The 19,643-nt window shown below is 45.2% G+C and overlaps 1 protein-coding gene across 2 annotated transcripts in view; it reads right to left on the bottom strand.

Moving 5' to 3' along the window:
• The window catches only part of gab1 (GRB2-associated binding protein 1), a 251,229-nt gene that overhangs the window by 11,939 nt on the left and 219,647 nt on the right, over positions 1–19,643 (bottom strand). For both annotated transcript variants that reach the window (XM_084318891.1, XM_084318892.1), the window contains 5 exons: positions 11,443–11,540; positions 10,807–11,104; positions 6,555–6,647; positions 4,254–4,347; positions 3,739–3,862 (listed from right to left, as the gene is read on the bottom strand). In XM_084318891.1, the coding sequence (XP_084175017.1) occupies positions 3,739–3,862; positions 4,254–4,347; positions 6,555–6,647; positions 10,807–11,104; positions 11,443–11,540 (707 nt within the window). The remainder of the gene's footprint in view (positions 1–3,738; positions 3,863–4,253; positions 4,348–6,554; positions 6,648–10,806; positions 11,105–11,442; positions 11,541–19,643) is intronic.

Below are 19,643 nucleotides of genomic sequence, written 5' to 3'. Positions count from 1 at the left end.
AGGGAAAATAAAACAGGAGAGAGACTAGGAGGGAAAAGAAAACAGGAGAGACTAGGAGGGAAAAGAAAACAGGAGAGACTAGGGGGGAAAAGAAAACAGGAGAGAGACTAGGAGGGAAAAGAAAACAGGAGAGACTAGGAGGGAAAAGAAAACAGGAGAGAGACTAGGAGGGAAAAGAAAACAGGAGAGACTAGGAGGGAAAAGAAAACAGGAGAGACTAGGAGGGAAAAGAAAACAGGAGAGAGACTAGGAGGGAAAAGAAAACAGGAGAGACTAGGAGGGAAAAGAAAACAGGAGACAAGAAGGGAAAAGAAAACAGGAGAGAGACTAGGGGGGAAAAGAAAACAGGAGAGAGACTAGGAGGGAAAAGAAAACAGGAGAGAGACGAGAGAAAAGAAAACGGGAGAGACTAGGAGGGAAAAGAAAACAGGAGAGACTAGGAGGGAAAAGAAAACAGGAGAGAGACTAGGAGGGAAAAGAAAACAGGAGAGAGACTAGGAGGGAAAAGAAAACAGGAGAGACTAGGAGGGAAAATAAAACAGGAGAGACAAGAAGGGAAAAGAAAACAGGAGAGAGACTAGGATGGAAAAGAAAACAGGAGAGACGAGGGGAAATAAAACAGGAGAGACTAGGAGGGAAAAGAAAACAGGAGAGACTAGGAGGGAAAAGAAAACAGGAGACTAGGAGGGAAAATAAAACAGGAGACTAGGAGGGAAAATAATACAGGAGAGACTAGAAGGGAAAAGAAAACAGGAGAGAAAAGAAAACAGGAGAGAGACTAGGAGGGAAAAGAAAACAGGAGAGACTAGGAGGGAAAAGAAAACAGGAGACTAGGAGGGAAAAGAAAACAGGAGAGAGACTAGGAGGGAAAAGAAAATAGGAGACTAGGAGGGAAAAGAAAACAGGAGAGACTAGGAGGGAAAAGAAAACAGGAGAGAGACTAGGAGGGAAAAGAAAACAGGAGAGACTAGGAGGGGAAAGAAAACAGGAGACTAGGAGGGAAAAGAAAACAGGAGAGAGACTAGGAGGGAAAAGAAAACAGGAGAGACTAGGAGGGAAAAGAAAACAGGAGACTAGGAGGGAAAAGAAAACAGGAGAGAGACTAGGAGGGAAAAGAAAACAGGAGACTAGGAGGGAAAAGAAAACAGGAGAGAGACTAGGAGGGAAAAGAAAACAGGAGACTAGGAGGGAAAAGAAAACAGGAGAGAGACTAGGAGGGAAAAGAAAACAGGAGAGAGACTAGGAGGGAAAAGAAAACAGGAGAGACTAGGAGGGAAAAGAAAACAGGAGAGACTAGGAGGGAAAAGAAAACAGGAGAGAGACTAGGAGGGAAAAGAAAACAGGAGAGAGACTAGGAGGGAAAAGAAAATAGGAGAGAGACTAGGAGGGAAAAGAAAACAGGACTAGGAGGGGAAAGAAAACAGGAGAGAGACTAGGAGGGAAAAGAAAACAGGAGAGACTAGGAGGGAAAAGAAAACAGGAGAGAGACTAGGAGGGAAAAGAAAACAGGAGAGAGACTAGGAGGGAAAAGAAAACAGGAGAGAGACGAGGGAAAAGAAAACAGGAGACTAGGAGGGGAAAGAAAACAGGAGAGAGACTAGGAGGGAAAAGAAAACAGGAGAGACTAGGAGGGAAAAGAAAACAGGAGACTAGGAGGGAAAAGAAAACAGGAGAGACTAGGAGGGAAAATAAAACAGGAGAGACTAGGAGGGAAAAGAAAACAGGAGAGAGACTAGGAGGGAAAAGAAAACAGGAGAGACTAGGAGGGAAAAGAAAACAGGAGAGACTAGGAGGGAAAAGAAAACAGGAGAGAGACTAGGAGGGGAAATAAAACAGGAGAGACTAGGAGGGAAAAGAAAACAGGAGAGACTAGGAGGGAAAAGAAAACAGGAGAGAGACTAGGAGGGAAAAGAAAACAGGAGAGACTAGGAGGGAAAAGAAAACAGGAGAGACTAGGAGGGAAAAGAAAACAGGAGAGAGACTAGGAGGGGAAATAAACAGGATGCACAGTAAAAAGGAACAGAAAGTCAACAGATAGAATCACATCAGGAGGAAAATTAAATAAAAATGCTTGTAATGGCAGCAAAGAAATGGAGGAAATGTTACATCAAATACAGAAACATTTAAGGGAAAGTACTGTAGCAGTAAATTACTGTAGTAGTAAAATGCTATAGTAGTAAAGTAATGTAGTAATAAAGTACTGTAGTAGTAAAATACTGTAGTAATAAAGTTATGTAGTAAAATACTGTAGTAGTAATGTAGTAGTAAAATACTGTGGTAGTAAAGTTCTGTAGTAAAACACAGTAGTAGTAAAATGCTGTCGTAGTGATTGTGAAGTACTGTAGTAGTAAAATACTGTGGTAGTAAAGTTCTGTAGTAAAACACTGTAGTAGTAAAATGCTGTCGTAGTGATTGTGAAGTACTGTAGTAGTAAAATACTGTGGTAGTAAAGTTCTGTAGTAATAAAGTACTGTTGTAATAAAATACTGTAGTAGTGAAGTACTGTTGTAGTACAGTACTGTAGTAGTGAAGTATGGCAGTAGTAAAATACTGTAATGGTAAAGTACTGTAGTGGTAAAATACTGTAGCAGAAAAGTACTGCAGCAGTAAAGTACTGAAGCAGTAAAATACTACAGTAGTAAAGTGATTTGGTAGTAAAGTACTGTAGCAGTAAAGTACTGAAGCAGTAAAGTACTGTAGCAGTAAAATACTAAAGCAGTAAAGTACTACAGTAGTAAAGTGATTTGGTAGTAAAGTACTGTAGCAGTAAAGTACTGTAGCAGTAAAGTACTGAAGCAGTAAAGTACTAAAGCAGTAAAGTACTGTAGTAGTAAAGTACTGTAGTAGTAAAGTACTGTAGCAGTAAAGTACTGAAGCAGTAAAGTACTGTAGTAGTAGAGTGATTTAGTAGTAAAATACTGTAGCAGTCAAGTACTGTAGTAGTAAAGTACTGTAGCAGTCAAGTAAAGTGATTTTTATTTCAGAACCAATGACCAAACAACAAAAAGGGTTCTTGTGAGCATCAGCGAGAAATAAAAAACAACAGAGCTAGAGAAGGATGATTGTTTCCCACAGAAGGGAAGACCTGCGGGAGGGAAGGAGGGAGGAGGGAGGGGTGAACAACAAGAGTAGAGAGTGAAGCAGGAAGAGGAAGACAAGAGGAGGCTGCCACAGTAAAAAAAGGAGGTGAAGCAGTGTGGAGGAGTCCTCCTTCAGCGACCACACGGATCTGTCCATGTTAATGTTGGGCAGAGATGGTGAGGAGCAGAGGAGAGGCTGGACCTGGCTGAGTTACTACAAACAGCTTATAAATCACTGAGGAGAGGCTGGACCTGGCTAAGTTACTACAAACAGAGGAGAGGCTGGACCTGGCTGAGTTACTACAAACAGCTTATAAATCACTGACCGTGTTGACGGTCGCTTGGGTATATATCCATAGAAAGAAAACAGAATTAAAGCCATTGCAGTGTTGCATGGTGTTTCCATATTGGATAGTTTTCAAGTGCAGGGCAATGGAGAACTCTCTCTCTCTCTCTCTCTCTCTCTCTGTTAAATCGCATTTCATTAACAACATGTGAAAAACAACTTGTTTACATTGCAAATAATATATTGTTTCTTAACGTTGCTTTCTTTGAATCTACCCTACTAAGTACCTTGTAAAAAATATATAATAATAATAATTTGAATAGGAATCATGCAACATCTGATATTAGAAGGTAGTTGTGTGGTGTTACATACTGGTTCATCTGTTGACATATTAGAGACCATGGCTACATAATTCTCATCACACTCCTCGGAGTCAGTGCTGGAGGCCGTGCTATGCACTGACGGGGGTCTCGGAGGCATGGGGAACCTGGAGGGACTGAGCAGCATCACAATTGTTTTACACACTTTTGGCTTCCAAGGCACTTCCTGCACATGCACACAGTAGATACAGTCTCCTGCCAGCCCACACAACAGAACACGCCACAAGGACGGCTCCCTGTTATAACCCAAGGCAGCCAGCAGAGTTCCCTGCAGCTTGACAACAGTACAGAAAGCCCAGCTCCTCCCAGATAAGCTAACAAAACCACATGCAGTAATGCTGAGAGCCTAGACATATAGTAGTATATTTTCTATGAGACATATCATGAAGTGACTAAAGTAATGCATGTAAGGGTTAGTGGGCTATTCTACCATCTTTACTCTAATGTATCTAATATCACAGTCATGGGTAAAATTTCAAATGACATATAGAGATTTTGAACACTTACTCCCGAGCAAATGAGCGGGTTACCGGTGAGCGGACGGGCGCACATGGCTCCTCCCACTCAGGCAGCGGTTTGATCTCCAAAGGAGCAGGTTTTCCTGTTGAAAGGACACACACACACACCTGTCAAATGCACCTGTCATATTATTGCCTATAATGAATAAGCATTAATGAGGTTTGCATCCGTACATAATAACAAACTCCCCAATTTTGGCAACAACATCAGAGCTGTCTTGTATCGGCGGAGATAAAGCTAATATTATGTTAACAGCCAATGTTTCAGTCTATCGGGGCCCAACCCGGCAACCTCATTCACTATGGCTGCGGTCTGGCTGAAAACACATGTCATCTGTCCCACACAGGCTACAAGATAGGGCGAGAACAGACCTGCTACTATTACTAACAATCACAAATCAGTCATTTTCAAATCTGTTGTATTAGTCTGTTTCACTCTCATACTGTATGTGTCTCCTATTTAACCGGAACCTCTTCTTGGTTTAATGACAACTAAAATAGAATGTATGTGTATAATGCATATACTTGCCCCAGGGGGAATCAAACTGGGGAATTATGATAGATATGGGGTTAAAGTATGAGAAAGACTCCCTCTGTGTGTGTGTGTGTGTGTGTGTGCGTGTGTGTGTGTGCGTGTGTGTGTCATTAGATTATATCTTTTTTAATTTCCTCCTGAAGACATACTGGTATCTGTTGCCTTGAGTTAAAAGGGGCATTTCAACAACACATTTCCTGTTGTTTTTCTGAGCACAATATGTTCATTTACAGGCAGAAGAGTGTAGGAATGCTAGTAATGTCCTGGTGGTTAGTTGATTGGATGAAAACAAAGTCACACTTTTCACGAGGTGCACGATGAGGCATTATAAGTACATTATAAGCATATTGATTCATTGTAGACTGTAAGTTTCCTATTCTCAGGCTAATGATTGGGCAGTGTTTACTTGCTCTTAGAACTGCCGTTTCTGGCTACTAGCCATGTTGGTGTGACAATAGAAATTGAGCTTAGGGCCCATGCTACATTGATCTGTTGTGTCAGTCCGTCTACGTCCGTTAAAATAAAAAAAAGGAGTATCAGGTATTTTGTTGGATAGGGCTGATGATATGTCAGGTTCTGCCAGCTTGTGTCGGTTCAGACGGGAGAGGGTGGACTTTTGGAACTGCCGAGTCGGCTATGTGTCTGTCCGTTATAACAAAGCTGCTGTTTCTGTAAACAACGATTACATTAGATCCTAATTTAAATACAAGTAATACCTACCGTCTGTTTTATGATAGTTTTGTGATGGATCAGTGTAGCCGTACTCTACTGTTGGATAAGAGTGTCTGCACAACAGCTAATTCTAAGCTTCTCCTGAGTGTTTTAAGTGGCCCAAATGTTTATGTTTAGGTGTGTGAGATAATTATAAATTTGTATGACATACCGTCCCCTGAGGGGTCTTAGGTTAATCTCACTAAACATTAATTTGACGTAAAGCAGGGGACGAGCATCGCCACCACCACCATGTAGTTATAATGCCCAAATGAAGTGCTTATGATGTCTTGTTAAGCCTTATATGCAGCACCTCGGTGTGGTGTTGTTAGTGAAGGTACATATGGCAGAGAAGAGGACATTACGGTAGAGCAACTCTTAACTCTATTCTTCTACAGGCCTGCTGTTACAGCTCATAACCTCTGCAATTCTAGGACCATCCTTCCAGTTCTCTATTAGGGATGGGCAAAGTACTCCTACTTGACTACTGAAATTAGCATATTGCTTTAGTCTCGAGAGGAAAATATATTATATACTAAGCTCAGAGAAGTCAACTGGACCCATGCCGTAGTGCTGTCTTTACTGTACATTTTCCTGTTGGAAGACGTCTGACTCTTTTGGGTTGCAGTGTGTGGTGATGTGCTCTGGCTTCATGTCATCCAGATACTGACAGATTGTTTATTTTGTTTTTCAAGTACTCATTCTGTGATGCTTCAAGAGCACTCGACTGCTAAATGACTGGAAATGCCCATCCCTGTTCTCTGTCCCTGAAGTGTCCACTCATCCACTCACTGCTGGGATTTGAAATAATAATAAGACTGGTCATAACACCAAGCCTCTGTTTTTGAAACCCACTCCGGTTACCGATGGATGGATGATCAGAGATGGAACATGAGGCTGCAAGGCCTGAGCCACCTGGGGTTATCCCACAATACAATCACCCCAGCGTGCATCAAATAGTTTCAGAGTTGAAATGGGAGTTTTGGAGACAGGTGAAGAGAATGAGAGGTGTGTACAGGTGGTAGTTCAGATGGGAGTACCTACCCTTACGTCGTCCCCTTGGAAATTCACCTACGGTTTGAGAGTCGCTTCGCTCTAAACCGACACCCTTTGCTCTTATTACTTTAGGACTCTGACCTGATTGGTGAAAGAAGACTTGGCTCAGTATAACAAAATATTTGATAATCACAATTTAACCTTATTCCAACCCCTACCCTGTCATGCACAGCGACAGACAGGACCCTATCCCTCATACACCCAGCCCTCACACTCACACCACTGCAAAATACCAGTGTAGACGGGCTATTGTCATGGCAACAGCAGAGCCAAAACACCCCAACATGCACCTTCCTCCATGCACTGTGGCCATCCCCTCTGCAGAAACACTGACATCATGCACAATGATCCATATCCGAGCGTGGAGAATGCACAAAGACAGCCAGTCACACAGAGTGCAGCGCATGATAAATTTGCAAAGTACACCAAATGTAAAAGTCTAAGCATGTTATTTCTTTTTACATTTACACATATTGAAACAGACAATTTTGTCTGATGATAGCATAAAAACACCATGTGAGCTAAAGCCAAGAAAATAAAATGCAGTAGAACCTTGTGTCACAGTGAGAAGAAAACGTGAATGCACATTTTTGCTGGCCTTGACCACAGATGCCTGAGCCTTTCACAAGATATGAAGGAGAAACAGAAGATTGAGGCAGCAGATAGCAGCGTTGGTTAAGATGACTGCATGGCTTATGGGGAAGAAAATCAATAAAGAAAACAAAAATATATTAAAATACAAAAAGATTCAATCTAATCTGATCCATTACTTTTACTGGACGGTATGACTTCAGACCATTCGTTTTGAGTCACTGGAGAGAAATGATTGAGATAGAATGCAAATTTTCTCCATTAGAAAGATGTAACATTCTGAAAATGTTGTGGCTTTGCCTTGATTTCTGACATGTTACATGTGGCTTTTGGTAGCAGATTTTAGTACTGAGGAAATTATCCTATATAGTTACCTATACACTGTTTTAGCCTGGCATAAGCATCACCTGGCATTATTTCAGACCTGACCATAGCAACAGCTTTTCCAATACCCTTTGTTATATGAATCTCTCTTACTAAATAATAATTATAATACATTTTATTTATAAAGTGCTTTTCAAGAACCCAAAGACGCTGACAATGAGCCAAACAAATGAACAGAGAAACAAAGAACCACAGGGAATAAGCAACAGTATGAATACGCAGGACATACAACCACGGGTAACAAGTAACAGATACAGAGTCCGGTAGGGGAACAGTCAGGGAAGTAAGGAAACCAAGGGGAGGGGGAGGGGGGGCAGGATAGGGAGAGAAAGTAGGGAAGGGGAAAGGGAGGTGGTAGGTTGGAGGAGGGTGGTTATGGGTAGGGAAGGTTGTATGCTAGGGAGAACAGGTAGGTTTTGAGTCGGGATTTAAAGGTGGAGAGTGAGGGAGAGTCCTCGAACAGTCTGAGGGGGCTTTCTCATTAGGAACGGGTGCTCCGCTCCGTCCTCGCTCCGTCCCTGAGTGCGAACTCCCCCCCTCCCTCTCCCCCTCTGGTTTGTATACACACTGCAGTCTGGTTCGCTCCGGTTTTTGTTTACGGTTTGCGTTTTGAGCGTGTAAGTTGCCGTAGGCGATGATGTCACTCTCGAACGTCAACACGAGCAGTTGAACACACGGTGATGGAAACTGGATGCCTGATATAAAGAAACGAATAACCAATAAATATTTAGTTATCTTTGAGCCTCTGTTGTCAAGCGTTCGTGACTCGTCAATATAACCCACCCCCTTTTTTCTCACAAATGGAACTTGTGTCGTGGAGTCCGCTTTGAGCGTTTCCAGGGTTAGCGGCTAACGCTAGTTAGCTTAGCCTATTTATGGGATAACTTCGCAGCTAACGTTAGCCCATTGCTTGCGTCAATTCTATTGCATGTCACTGGTCTATAGAAATAAATGCATTCGAACAAGAAACTAATGTATAGACATAGCAATGGCAAAAAAAATTGCCAGGCCTAATGCGAGCCAGGGAAGTCTTGGGCTTGTAACGTGGCTTCATGTTTTCATCCACTGAGCCGTGAGGCTCAACATGCTTGTTTGGTTGAGGTCTGAACTCGCCAAATTGCCCATAAATATAGTTTTTGTTGGTATTGTCCAGTTGTTGCTTTATGTTTTTATCTGCCCAAAATTCAAGCAAGCATGAAAGCATTACAGTAATGACGTTGTGTGTGTCAGCAAGTTGATACAGCAAGCCTCTTCAGTGTCGTCGGGGACGCTGGTTCACACCCGAGACCACCTATTCCAGCGGTCCAGGTTTAGAGCGAATCAGCGTGACGGGGGGAGTGTTCTCATCAGGGACGATCACACCCTATTTTGGTGCGATCGCGCTATGATTCGACCCCGAATGGCTAGTGTGAAAGTCCCCTGAGGGAGGGTGTTCCAAAGTCTGGTGTTCCAGTGTTCCACTCTCCCACTCTTCCTGGATGGTAAGTCCCCCTTGATAGTAGGTCTGCTAGGGACTCAAGTTTCATCAAAGGGTTCTATTCAGATCAATGGGACAATAGGGACAGAGGTGTCTCCGCGCGCACCATGGCACAGGGACCAACCCCCCACCCCACCACCCTCCAAAACGATCCATAGGGCCTCTTGAACCGGGGGACAAAAGTGCCTTTGACAAGGACCCAACTGTGTTGGAGGAGCGAGGATGTGGCACTAAAGCACCCTCAGCAACAGCAGAGATAGGCTGTTTGTGGATTTGGTTGAGGACAAAGCGCTTAGTGAGGGAAGGTGGTGGCTCAGCCAGTCTTTTAATAGCGTTCAATGATAAACTATTTAGCGCTTTAATAACGGAGTACAACTGATGAAATGTAAGTGTTTCATACCCAGGAGCGGTGAAAATTAGGGATGCTCGATATTGGCTTTTTTACTGATACCGATATACCGATATTGTCCAACTCTTAATTTCCGATACCAACCGATATATGCAGGGTCCCCCCCCCCCCCATCCCCCCAAAACGGAATAATTTCAGGTAATTAACATTACATATCTCTTGTTGTGGAATTAACACAACATTATGCATACTTTTGACAATAAATAAAATCAGAATTTGTTCTTACTTGCTTGCCTGGGTAAATAAAGGTTATAGAAATGTAAAAAAAAAAAAAAAAAAATTAAAAGCGATAGATATTTTTCGATATCACATTTTAATGCCAATATCGGCCAATAATATCGGTAGGCCTATGATATCGGACATCCCTAGTGAAAATGGGAGTCGAGTGTTTTGGGACAGAAAGTGAGGAATGAGACAGTGTTGAGAAGCAAAGGTAGGCAAAACCAACACAGTAGTCACAACAGAGCATTGAGAAGCAAAGGTAGGCAAAACCAACAAAGATAGCAAAAAAACATCAACCCTAGAACAAAAGAATGGCATGGGTCTACATTAATATGCATACACACATGCACTCACGCTTGCACCCACCCACGCAGAAATACACACACCATAAGGGATGCACCGATACCATTAGGGAGGCAACAATACCATTAGGGAGACACCGATACCACTAGGGAGGGACTGATACCATTAGGGAGACACCGATACCACTAGGGAGGCACTGATACCATTAGGGAGGGACCGATACCACTAGGGAGGCACCGATACCATTAGGGAGACACCGATACCATTAGGGAGACACCGATACCATTAGGGAGGCACTGATACCATTAGGGAGGGACCGATACCACTAGGGAGGCACTGATACCATTAGGGAGGGACCGATACCATTAGGGAGACACCGATACCATTAGGGATGCAGCTATACCACTAGGGAGGCACTGATACCATTAGGGAGACACCGATACCACTAGGGAGGCACTGATACCACTTTTGCACTACAGATACTGAGTACTACATTTCAAGCACCAGCAGATTTGGAGCACCGATACAATCCATTCCTTTTACTAACATAAAAGTTACTAACCTTTTCTTTTTGGGTCAGTGGACAAAAACAACATATATAATTATATAATCAATGTGGTCCATTAGAGATCTAACATCCTTAATTTAATGAATAAATAGAGAATGCAGAAAATCAAGTAATTTTATTTAGATTCCTGATTTCTGGTGGATGTCAGATTTTAGTAGTGAGGAAATCCTTCCAACACAGATACCCTGTTTTAACCTGGTGTTGCCCTGACATCCAATACCTGTATGAGTGCATCCCTACACATCACGCCTGAACACAGACACCCCCACATACATGGCCCACCTACCTTTGCGGTCCGGTTTGAGGTTGCGGTCTACGGGCGGGGGCTGGCAGTCGGGCATGGGCCTGCGTGGGGGGGTCTTGGGGCTAGAACGGAAGCCCATGTGGGCGGGCGGGGGCACCTGCTTGCCCAGGGAGGAGAACTCTGCCGGGCCTGGGGTCATGGGCACGTAGTTGGGCTCCATTATGGGCTCAGACAGGCTGGACGAGTGATGGTGTGACGGGGAGTTAGTGCCCATGGGCACGTAGTTCTGGTCGACCTCCTCCGTGGACTGGCTGCCCACAGGCATCATGCCTTTGTTTTTCTGAAGGGCGGGAAGACACACACACAGATACAAGCACGTACACACACACACACAGAATGTAAAAGGCCACAGTCTCACTACTCTCAGTCTAAACCTCCAGGCACATAAAAGATATATTATACTTTCTTCGCCTCTATCGGATTTAAGAGTTGTGCCCTCCAGTGAGCCAGAAAATAACCCCATTAACCCTTTCACTACCACACTACAGAATGTTAACCCTTTATTACAAAGGGTTAACCTTCTGTCGTGTGGCAGTGAAAGGGTTAACCTTCTGTATTGTTGCAGTGAAAGGGTTAACAGTTTGGTAGTGCGGCAGTGAAAGGGTTAAAAACACTCACGAAGTAGCTGTTGAAGCTCTCGTTGAAGTCAAACGAACAGGTTTTGTCGGATGGAAAGGACCTGGGGATGTCGTAGCAGGAGTCCTGGGAGCCGAGATCTGCCAAGACAAGTAAGAACAGTCTCAGGATCCACTGGACAGAGGGACAGTGGCCCAGTGGCCTCGTCAGCTGAGGTGTGTACCGTGTGATGCTGTGGGTTCCAATCAGCTCTCCGAAATTACACAGATTATTCAAAGATCAGTATGAGAACGTTATCAGAAAAAAATTATAATACAAATAAAAAACATTGCAGGATCCTGTAAAGTTTGTAAACTATATTCTTAACCAAGTGCTTTGGGGTGTAAAAAGTACCCAGAAATTATACTTAAGTGAAAGTATGGGTACCGTCTCAAAATCGTACTCAAGTAAAAGTCAGAGTATCTGGCTAACACACTTGAGTAAAAGTAAAAAAGTTTCTACTTAAGTCCAAAAAATTTAAAGTAAAAAAGTTTTTTTATTCCAGGGCAATGAAATGTTCTGTTTCGTCCTCTTCATCACTCGTACTATCGTTTGTTGCCATCTTCTGTAGCTTGTCACTCTTGACTGTCTAGCACATTTTTTCTTTACCACAGCATTTGCGATGGTGGAGAATTATAAATTCTTGGGTGTTCTCATGAACAACAAACTGGACTGGATGGACAACACTGAGGCCCTCTACAGGAACGGACAGAGGGGCTCAGGCCCTTCAATGAATTGCCCCACGCGGGATCAATAAAGTTGTCTGAATCTTAATCTGAATGTCTGCAGCAAACTGTTCTACCAGTCTGTGGTTGCTGCTAGTGCCCTTTTCTTCACTGTGGTATGCTGGGGGGGGGAAATACCAACACAGACGAGCTAAACAAACTGGCGAAGAAAGCGAGCGCTGTGGTGGGAGCTGACCTGTGGCAGAGGGGAGGACGAGGAGGAAGCTGTACGCCATCCTTGAGGACCCCTGCCACCCCCTCCATGATGAGCTGACAGCAATGCGGAGCATGTTTAGCCACAGACTCATCCGCGTCTATACTTTCCGTAGCCGCATTTCTGCAGGACGCTCTCTGATTGGCCACTGACTGACGCTCTCCGATTGGCCACTGACATGTTTGCCCAATCGCGTGACGAGCTGTGTCTTTGCCCATTTCCGCGTCGAACAGCCTGCAAACTACCTGGCGTTCTATCGCCATGCTCTAAGACAAACTCTAACCTTAACCAACTTCGAAAGAGTGCCTAAGCTTAACCGTCGAAAGAACTTGCCGTCACGCTCTAAGACAAACTCTAACCTTAACCTACTTCGAAAGAGTGCCTAAGCCTAACCAGTGTAGAAACTGTCGTCGGCCAATCAGAGAGCGTACTGCAGAAATGCGGCTACGGAAAGTATAGACACGCGACTCATCCTCCCTGTTGACAATAAAGAGTGTGCTCTCCAGTCATCCATTCAGAGTGATTGACTGATTGACACCAGCTGAGTGATGGACTCATTAACACCAGCTGAGTGTGTGTATACAAGAGCGACCTTCACAAATAAAAATGTTGCTTCCTTGATACACGGATTCTGTCTCTCAGCGTTTTATTCCTTCTCTCTATATACTGTATAGTCCAGGTTATGATGTCTAGCCAATACGCAATATCCGACATTCAACACTGCCCCTGCATACCACAAAGCGCTTCGGGCAGTCCTTTGTGCCAGTAGCTATCAAGCTCCACAACCAGGCAGGGCCAGGACGGGCTAACTGCCACGGAGTAGAGGATCTGATATGCGGACTATAACAACAACCTGAATAGACTTTTCCCCTTCGCCACTTTTTAGCTCTATGTGTCTATCTGTTTTTAACACTTTGGGTGCCTAGAAACGATTTACAACGTCTTTCCCGGCCATGCTCAAGGTGCCGAGGACGCTGTACAGCGTCTTTGATCTGTTTACATCTTTTTTCGATTTTCCCCGTCTGAACTTCACCGCCGAGCTTTTGGAAGAAAATTTTAACCGTAAACTGCATTTCCTCTCAAATTTCACTAGGTGGCAGTGTCCCCCTATTTTCTAACACTATCACAATAGGGGGAATATTGTACCCCACAATGAATCTGGCATTTGATTGGCCAGCATACCTGGCCAATGTAACCACAGGTATAAAACGTTAGCGCGATCCCAGAATCGACGAGGTTTTGGAGGAGAGAGAGAGAGAGAGATAGATAGAGCGATAGAGAGAGAGAGAGAGATTGAGAGAGATATTTGAATTGAGATCAGCCTATAGTCTATATTTATAGTGTTATACAGTATAGTGGTAGTATCAGACTAATTGTAAGGTTTCAGCTGTGCTTTAGAAAGTACTTAGTCGTGCTAAGTAGTAGTACTATTCGAGGGATTAGTGTGTAGTCTAGGTAGTATATTTCAGTAGTAGTAATAGTAGTTTGATCAGTTAGTAGTTTCATTTAGATTATTAGATCAGTATGAAGAGACGTAGTGTAGGAAAGCGAGGGGACAATCCGGCGGCGGGTCGCTTTGTTCAGACGAAGCTGGCGTTTGGACCCGCGGTTGTTCAAGCAGCAGCAGCACCAACAGCACCAACGTCTTTGGTAGCTCCGATCGGAGAGAGCCGTGAGACCGTTGCTGGGCCCAGTAACGCGTCTCGCCCCGGGACCGGGAGCGGCTCTACCCGACGCAGTTCGAGGAAGAGGAAGGCTGCCGCTGTGGTCATAGCTTCTTCATGCGAGTCAGGGGACAGCGATTCTACCGCCCACGAATCTGATGGGAGCGCCGATTGGGAACCACCAGGTAATTACACGGTCTTATATATATATATATATATGTGTGTGTGTGTGAAACGTGTATTTGATGATTTACATACTGTGACTATGTAACGTTAGTTCGACAAACCAACGCCGATATGCATGTGATTGTGTGTGTGTGTGAAACGTGTATTTGATGATTTACATACTGTGACTATGTAACGTTAGTTCGACAAACCAACGCCGGCGATATGCATGTGATTGTGTGTGTGTGTGAAACGTGTATTTGATGATTTACCTACCGCTTATTCTGTGACTATGTAACGTTAGTTTGCCAAACCTAACGCTGATATGCATTTATTATATTCTAGCTCCGGAATCATCTGACGATGATCTCGGCTTGGGTCGGAGGTATGAGTCTGATTCATCGCACGATTCAGACGTGGGAGTCGGACGCGGTGGTGGTCGACAGGGCAACGGTACGTCATGTTTACTAATGCAATGTGAATATTGTTTTGTGCATGTTCAAATCGATAGTTGAATGATATAGGATATAGTAGGCATGTAGTACAGGCCACGCCACCATGTGCTACAGTTAGGTTGTAATGGTCTTGTGTGCGTGTGTGTGTGTGTGCATGTGCACGCCCTTTGAAGTGGCTCTTTGAAGTGTGTAGCTATCATGTAAGTGATAATAGTTGCATGCTGGGCATGATACGACGTGGTGGTGGTGGTCGACGTGGTAATTGGTATCATGTTGCAATGTGAATATTGTTTTGTGCATGTTCAAATCGATAGTTGAATGATATAGGATATAGTAGGCATGTAGTACAGGCCACGCCACCATGTGCTACAGTTAGGTTGTAATGGTCTTGTGTGCGTGTGTGTGTGTGTGCATGTGCACGCCCTTTGAAGTGGCTCTTTGAAGTGTGTAGCTATCATGTAAGTGATAATAGTTGCATGCTGGGCATGATACGACGTGGTGGTGGTGGTCGACGTGGTAATTGGTATCATGTTGCAATGTGAATATTGTTTTGTGCATGTTCAAATCGATAGTTGAATGATATAGGATATAGTAGGCATGTAGTACAGGCCACGCCACCATGTGCTACAGTTAGGTTGTAATGGTCTTGTGTGTGTGTTAGGGGTGGGAATCACCAGTTTCATCATGATACGATACGATATCGATTCTTTGGACAACGATACGATATTTGCCGATATCACAAAGTCTCTCACGATACAATACGATTAGATTCAGGTGCCTGCGATCAATATGAGATGATATCATATGCCCATTTAACACAATCAGTAACATTTAGATCAACAAAAAAAAGGTAATGAAAATATCATTTGACATTTGTATTTTTGAGCTCTTCCAGACATTTAAAGGAAAATCAATCTATTGTTTTTAATACAAATAGACCTCCTGTTCACTGTAAAGTGCCACGTTTTTATATATTGAGCTTTAAACTTTAAGCTACATTTTTTGGAACTCAAAACTCACAACCTCCCTCTCCCAAACCGTTCCTACAACAATTTGTTGATGTTGCATGATCATGTATAGGCCTACATGTATTATGTATTATATTGTTTATGTTTAAATAACATTTAAACATCAAACTCCTCTGACCTCATCTGGTCTTTCCAAAGACGCGCGCACACACACACACACAGAAAGGGAGAATGCTATGCTGTAACATCTACACACACGGAGCTACTGCTGTTGTTCTTGGGCGGATATGAGACTCGCCACAGGATTTTCAAAATAAGAGTATCGATATGAATCGATCTTATTACATCGCATCGATCCGATTCGATTGTTGATAATTACATCGATGTATCGATCTGGATCGATGTATCGTCCCACCCCTAGTGTGTGTGTGTGCATGTGCACGCCCTTTGAAGTGGCTCTTTGAAGTGTGTAGCTATCATGTAAGTGATAATAGTTGCATGCTGGGCATGATACGACGTGGTGGTGGTGGTCGACGTGGTAATTGGTATCATGTTGCAATGTGAATATTGTTTTGTGCATGTTCAAATCGATAGTTGAATGATATAGGATATAGTAGGCATGTAGTACAGGCCACGCCACCATGTGCTACAGTTAGGTTGTAATGGTCTTGTGTGTGTGTGTGTGCATGTGCACGCCCTTTGAAGTGGCTCTTTGAAGTGTGTAGCTATCATGTAAGTGATAATAGTTGCATGCTGGGCATGATACGACGTGGTGGTGGTGGTCGACGTGGTAATTGGTATCATGTTGCAATGTGAATATTGTTTTGTGCATGTTCAAATCGATAGTTGAATGATATAGGATATAGTAGGCATGTACAGGCCACTACATTTAGTTACATGGATGTGTGTGTGTGTGTGTGTGTAGATGCCTCACCCCATGCCATTTGATGTGTGTGTGTATGTGTGTGTGTGTGTGTGCAGTGTGTGTACACACACACACACACAAGATCAAAAGGCATGCATCCTCTCCAACACCTTTGAACTTCGCAGTACATGGTGAGGCCTCTATATGCAAATTCCATTGATTACAGCACACACATACACAATGGCATGGGCACATGGCGAGGCCTATATTTAAATGCATGGTTGTGTAGCATATGTAAAATTCCATTGATTACAACACACACACATGTACATGCTTTGATGGCCGCTGATTTATTTTGTGTTCACACAGCAGAACACTCCGAAACCGAATCCGGGGCCAATACACCAACATGCTTGGGTATGTACTAACTACATTTATGTATGTGTAAATGTATTACTATTGTGTTTTGTGAGACTTACTTACTGAATGAATTTAATCCAATTCAGATTCTGGCGCAGACCCTGCCGATAGTGACGCTGAGACTGGCAACGACATGGGATCACATTCTACTCCTGCAGGTAATTGGGACGCAGGGAGCTGGGACAAGAGGGGGGGGGGGGGGTTAGAGAGGGTCTGCAGGGAGCTGGGACAAGAGGGGGGGGGGGGGGGTTAGAGAGGGTCTGCAGGGAGCTGGGACAAGAGGGGGGGGGGGGGGGTTAGAGGGGGTCTGCAGGGAGCTGGGACAAGAGGGGGGGGGGGGGGTTAGAGAGGGTCTGCAGGGAGCTGGGACAAGAGGGGGGGGGGGGGTTAGAGAGGGTCTGCAGGGAGCTGGGACAAGAGGGGGGGGGGGGGGGGGGGTTAGAGAGGGTCTGCAGGGAGCTGGGACAAGAGGGGGGGGGGGGTTAGAGAGGGTCTGCAGGGAGCTGGGCACAAGAGGGGGGGGGGTTAGAGAGGGTCTGCAGGGAGCTGGGACAAGAGGGGGGGGGGGGGGGGGGGTTACAGTCTGCTCTCTGGATGTGATGGAGGAGTGCTGCATGTTGAACACAGTGATCCTCCTCATGTTACAGTCTGCTCTCTGGATGTGATGGAGGAGTGCTGCATGTTGAACACAGTGATCCTCCTCATGTTACAGTCTGCTCTCTGGATGTGATGGAGGAGTGCTGCATGAGGCTGCTGCAGGGCCTGGTCTGGTGGTGATGGTGGTAAATACAATGACAATACGTTGCCCTAGTGTAATGTATTACATCATGTGATTCTAGAACTGGATGCTAGTCTGGACATGCCGGAACCCGTTGCAGGGCGGAAACGCACATCTAAGAGAGGTAAGTTGGCCTCACTCTGCACACCACTTCCAGCTCTGACCTCTGACCCCCACACCACGTCCAGCTCTGACATCTGAACCCCACACGCACTCACTCATTCACTCACACAGTTTGTAACTACGTGGCATATGAATGTCTACAGTAGGGGTGTTATAGTATATTTGTATAATTGACAGGTCGTGGCGTGCGACGTGGAGGAGCGAAGAGCAGGGCTGCGATCCGCCAGGAAGAGGAGAATGCCTGGTCTCGTGAGGGCTGGGTGCCTCAAAGGATCCCCTTCACAGCCCAACCGGGGTTGCTCCAGGACGCCATGGCACTCAGATCTTACCGGCCTGCGAAATGGATGGATCTGTTCCTGACAGATTCTTTTCTGAACTCTATTGTTGCCCAGTCCAACCTCTACGCTGAGCAGTCCATTGCCCGGCTGGACCCCACGCTAACCAGTAGCAGGGCACTGCTTTGGAAGCCCCTCACATTGAAGGAGCTGAAGAAGTTCCTCGGACTCAATTTCCTTAGCAGTGTCCTGCGGAAGCCTTGCGTGGACCAGATGTGGACCACTGACGACATGATGTGCACACCATACTACTCTGAGACCATGCCACGCAACAGGTTCCAATTGATCTGGCGATTCCTCCACTTTGCGGACAATACTTCCCTGGAGGTTAGAGACTAATTGTGCAAAGTACGCCCTGTAGTCGACCATGTAAACGCGAGGTGCAAGGAGCTGTACCAGCCTGAACGCGAGCTCGCCATTGACGAGGGGGTGATGGCATGGCGAGGCCGCCTGACCTTCCGGGTCTACAACCCAAACAAGCCCACCCGCTATGGTATCAAGTCTTACTTCCTGTGCGAATCTCGCACAGGATATTGCTTTTCATTTAAGCCATATTGTCGGGAAGGCTCGCTCCTGGGGGACACGGTCGTCGGTCTGCTTGGACGTCTGTCTGGGGCCGGCTATACGCTCTTCATGGACAACTTCTACAACTCGGTACGTATGTCCGCCAGGCTCCGACAGTTGAGGACCGACGTCTGTGGTACCCTCAGGAAGCACCGGGGCGAGCCAGCCATCATCAAGAACATGACCAAACGTGACATCGGTGTGGGGGAGCGCATTGCGGTCAACAACAAGGAGGTCCTGATCGTGGCATGGCGCGATAAAAGAATCGTGAAGACCATCAGCAGCTACCACGAGGACACCATGGAAAAGGCGATGGTGTGGCAGAAGCAGAAGAAGGGCAAAGCGCTGAGGGTGGAGATGCTCAAGCCATCATCAATCATGGAGTACAATAAATTCATGAACGGCGTCGATCAGCTGGATCAGAATATATCGTACTATCCGGTTACACGTAAGACTGGAAAGTGGACCAAAAAGTTTGTGATGTATCTGATCCAAATATGTATGTTCAACGCTTTTGTCTTGTACAAAAAAAAGCACCCACAAGGGCATTACTCCAACCTCTTCCGGTTCACCAGGGCTGTGGCGCGGACCTACACAGACGGTAAGGAGAAGAAGATTCCTGGGGTGACAGCGGAGATGGAGGCGGAGGCAGGGGAGGAGGCAGGGGAGGAGGCAGGGGAGGAGGCAGGGGGTGGGGATGAGGAGGAGGCAGGGGCTGAGCAGGTGGGGCGTGTCGACCCTAGGGCCCCACTGGGGGACCCGCAGAGCAGATTAGTGGGTGGCTTTGTGAAGCATGTAATGGTTGCATACAAAGCCACCCCGAAGAAAAAGCTACCGTGTAGGAAATGTCGTGTCTGCAGTAGGCGTGGCATCAGGAGTGAGACCAGATATTTTTGCACATCGTGCAAAGTCCCCCTGCATCGTGACA

The sequence above is a fragment of the Notolepis coatsorum genome (genome assembly GCF_963971535.1).
Source record: "Notolepis coatsorum genome assembly, chromosome: 7".
NCBI lineage: Eukaryota > Metazoa > Chordata > Actinopteri > Aulopiformes > Paralepididae > Notolepis > Notolepis coatsorum.
This window is presented reverse-complemented; position numbering and strand designations above follow the sequence as displayed.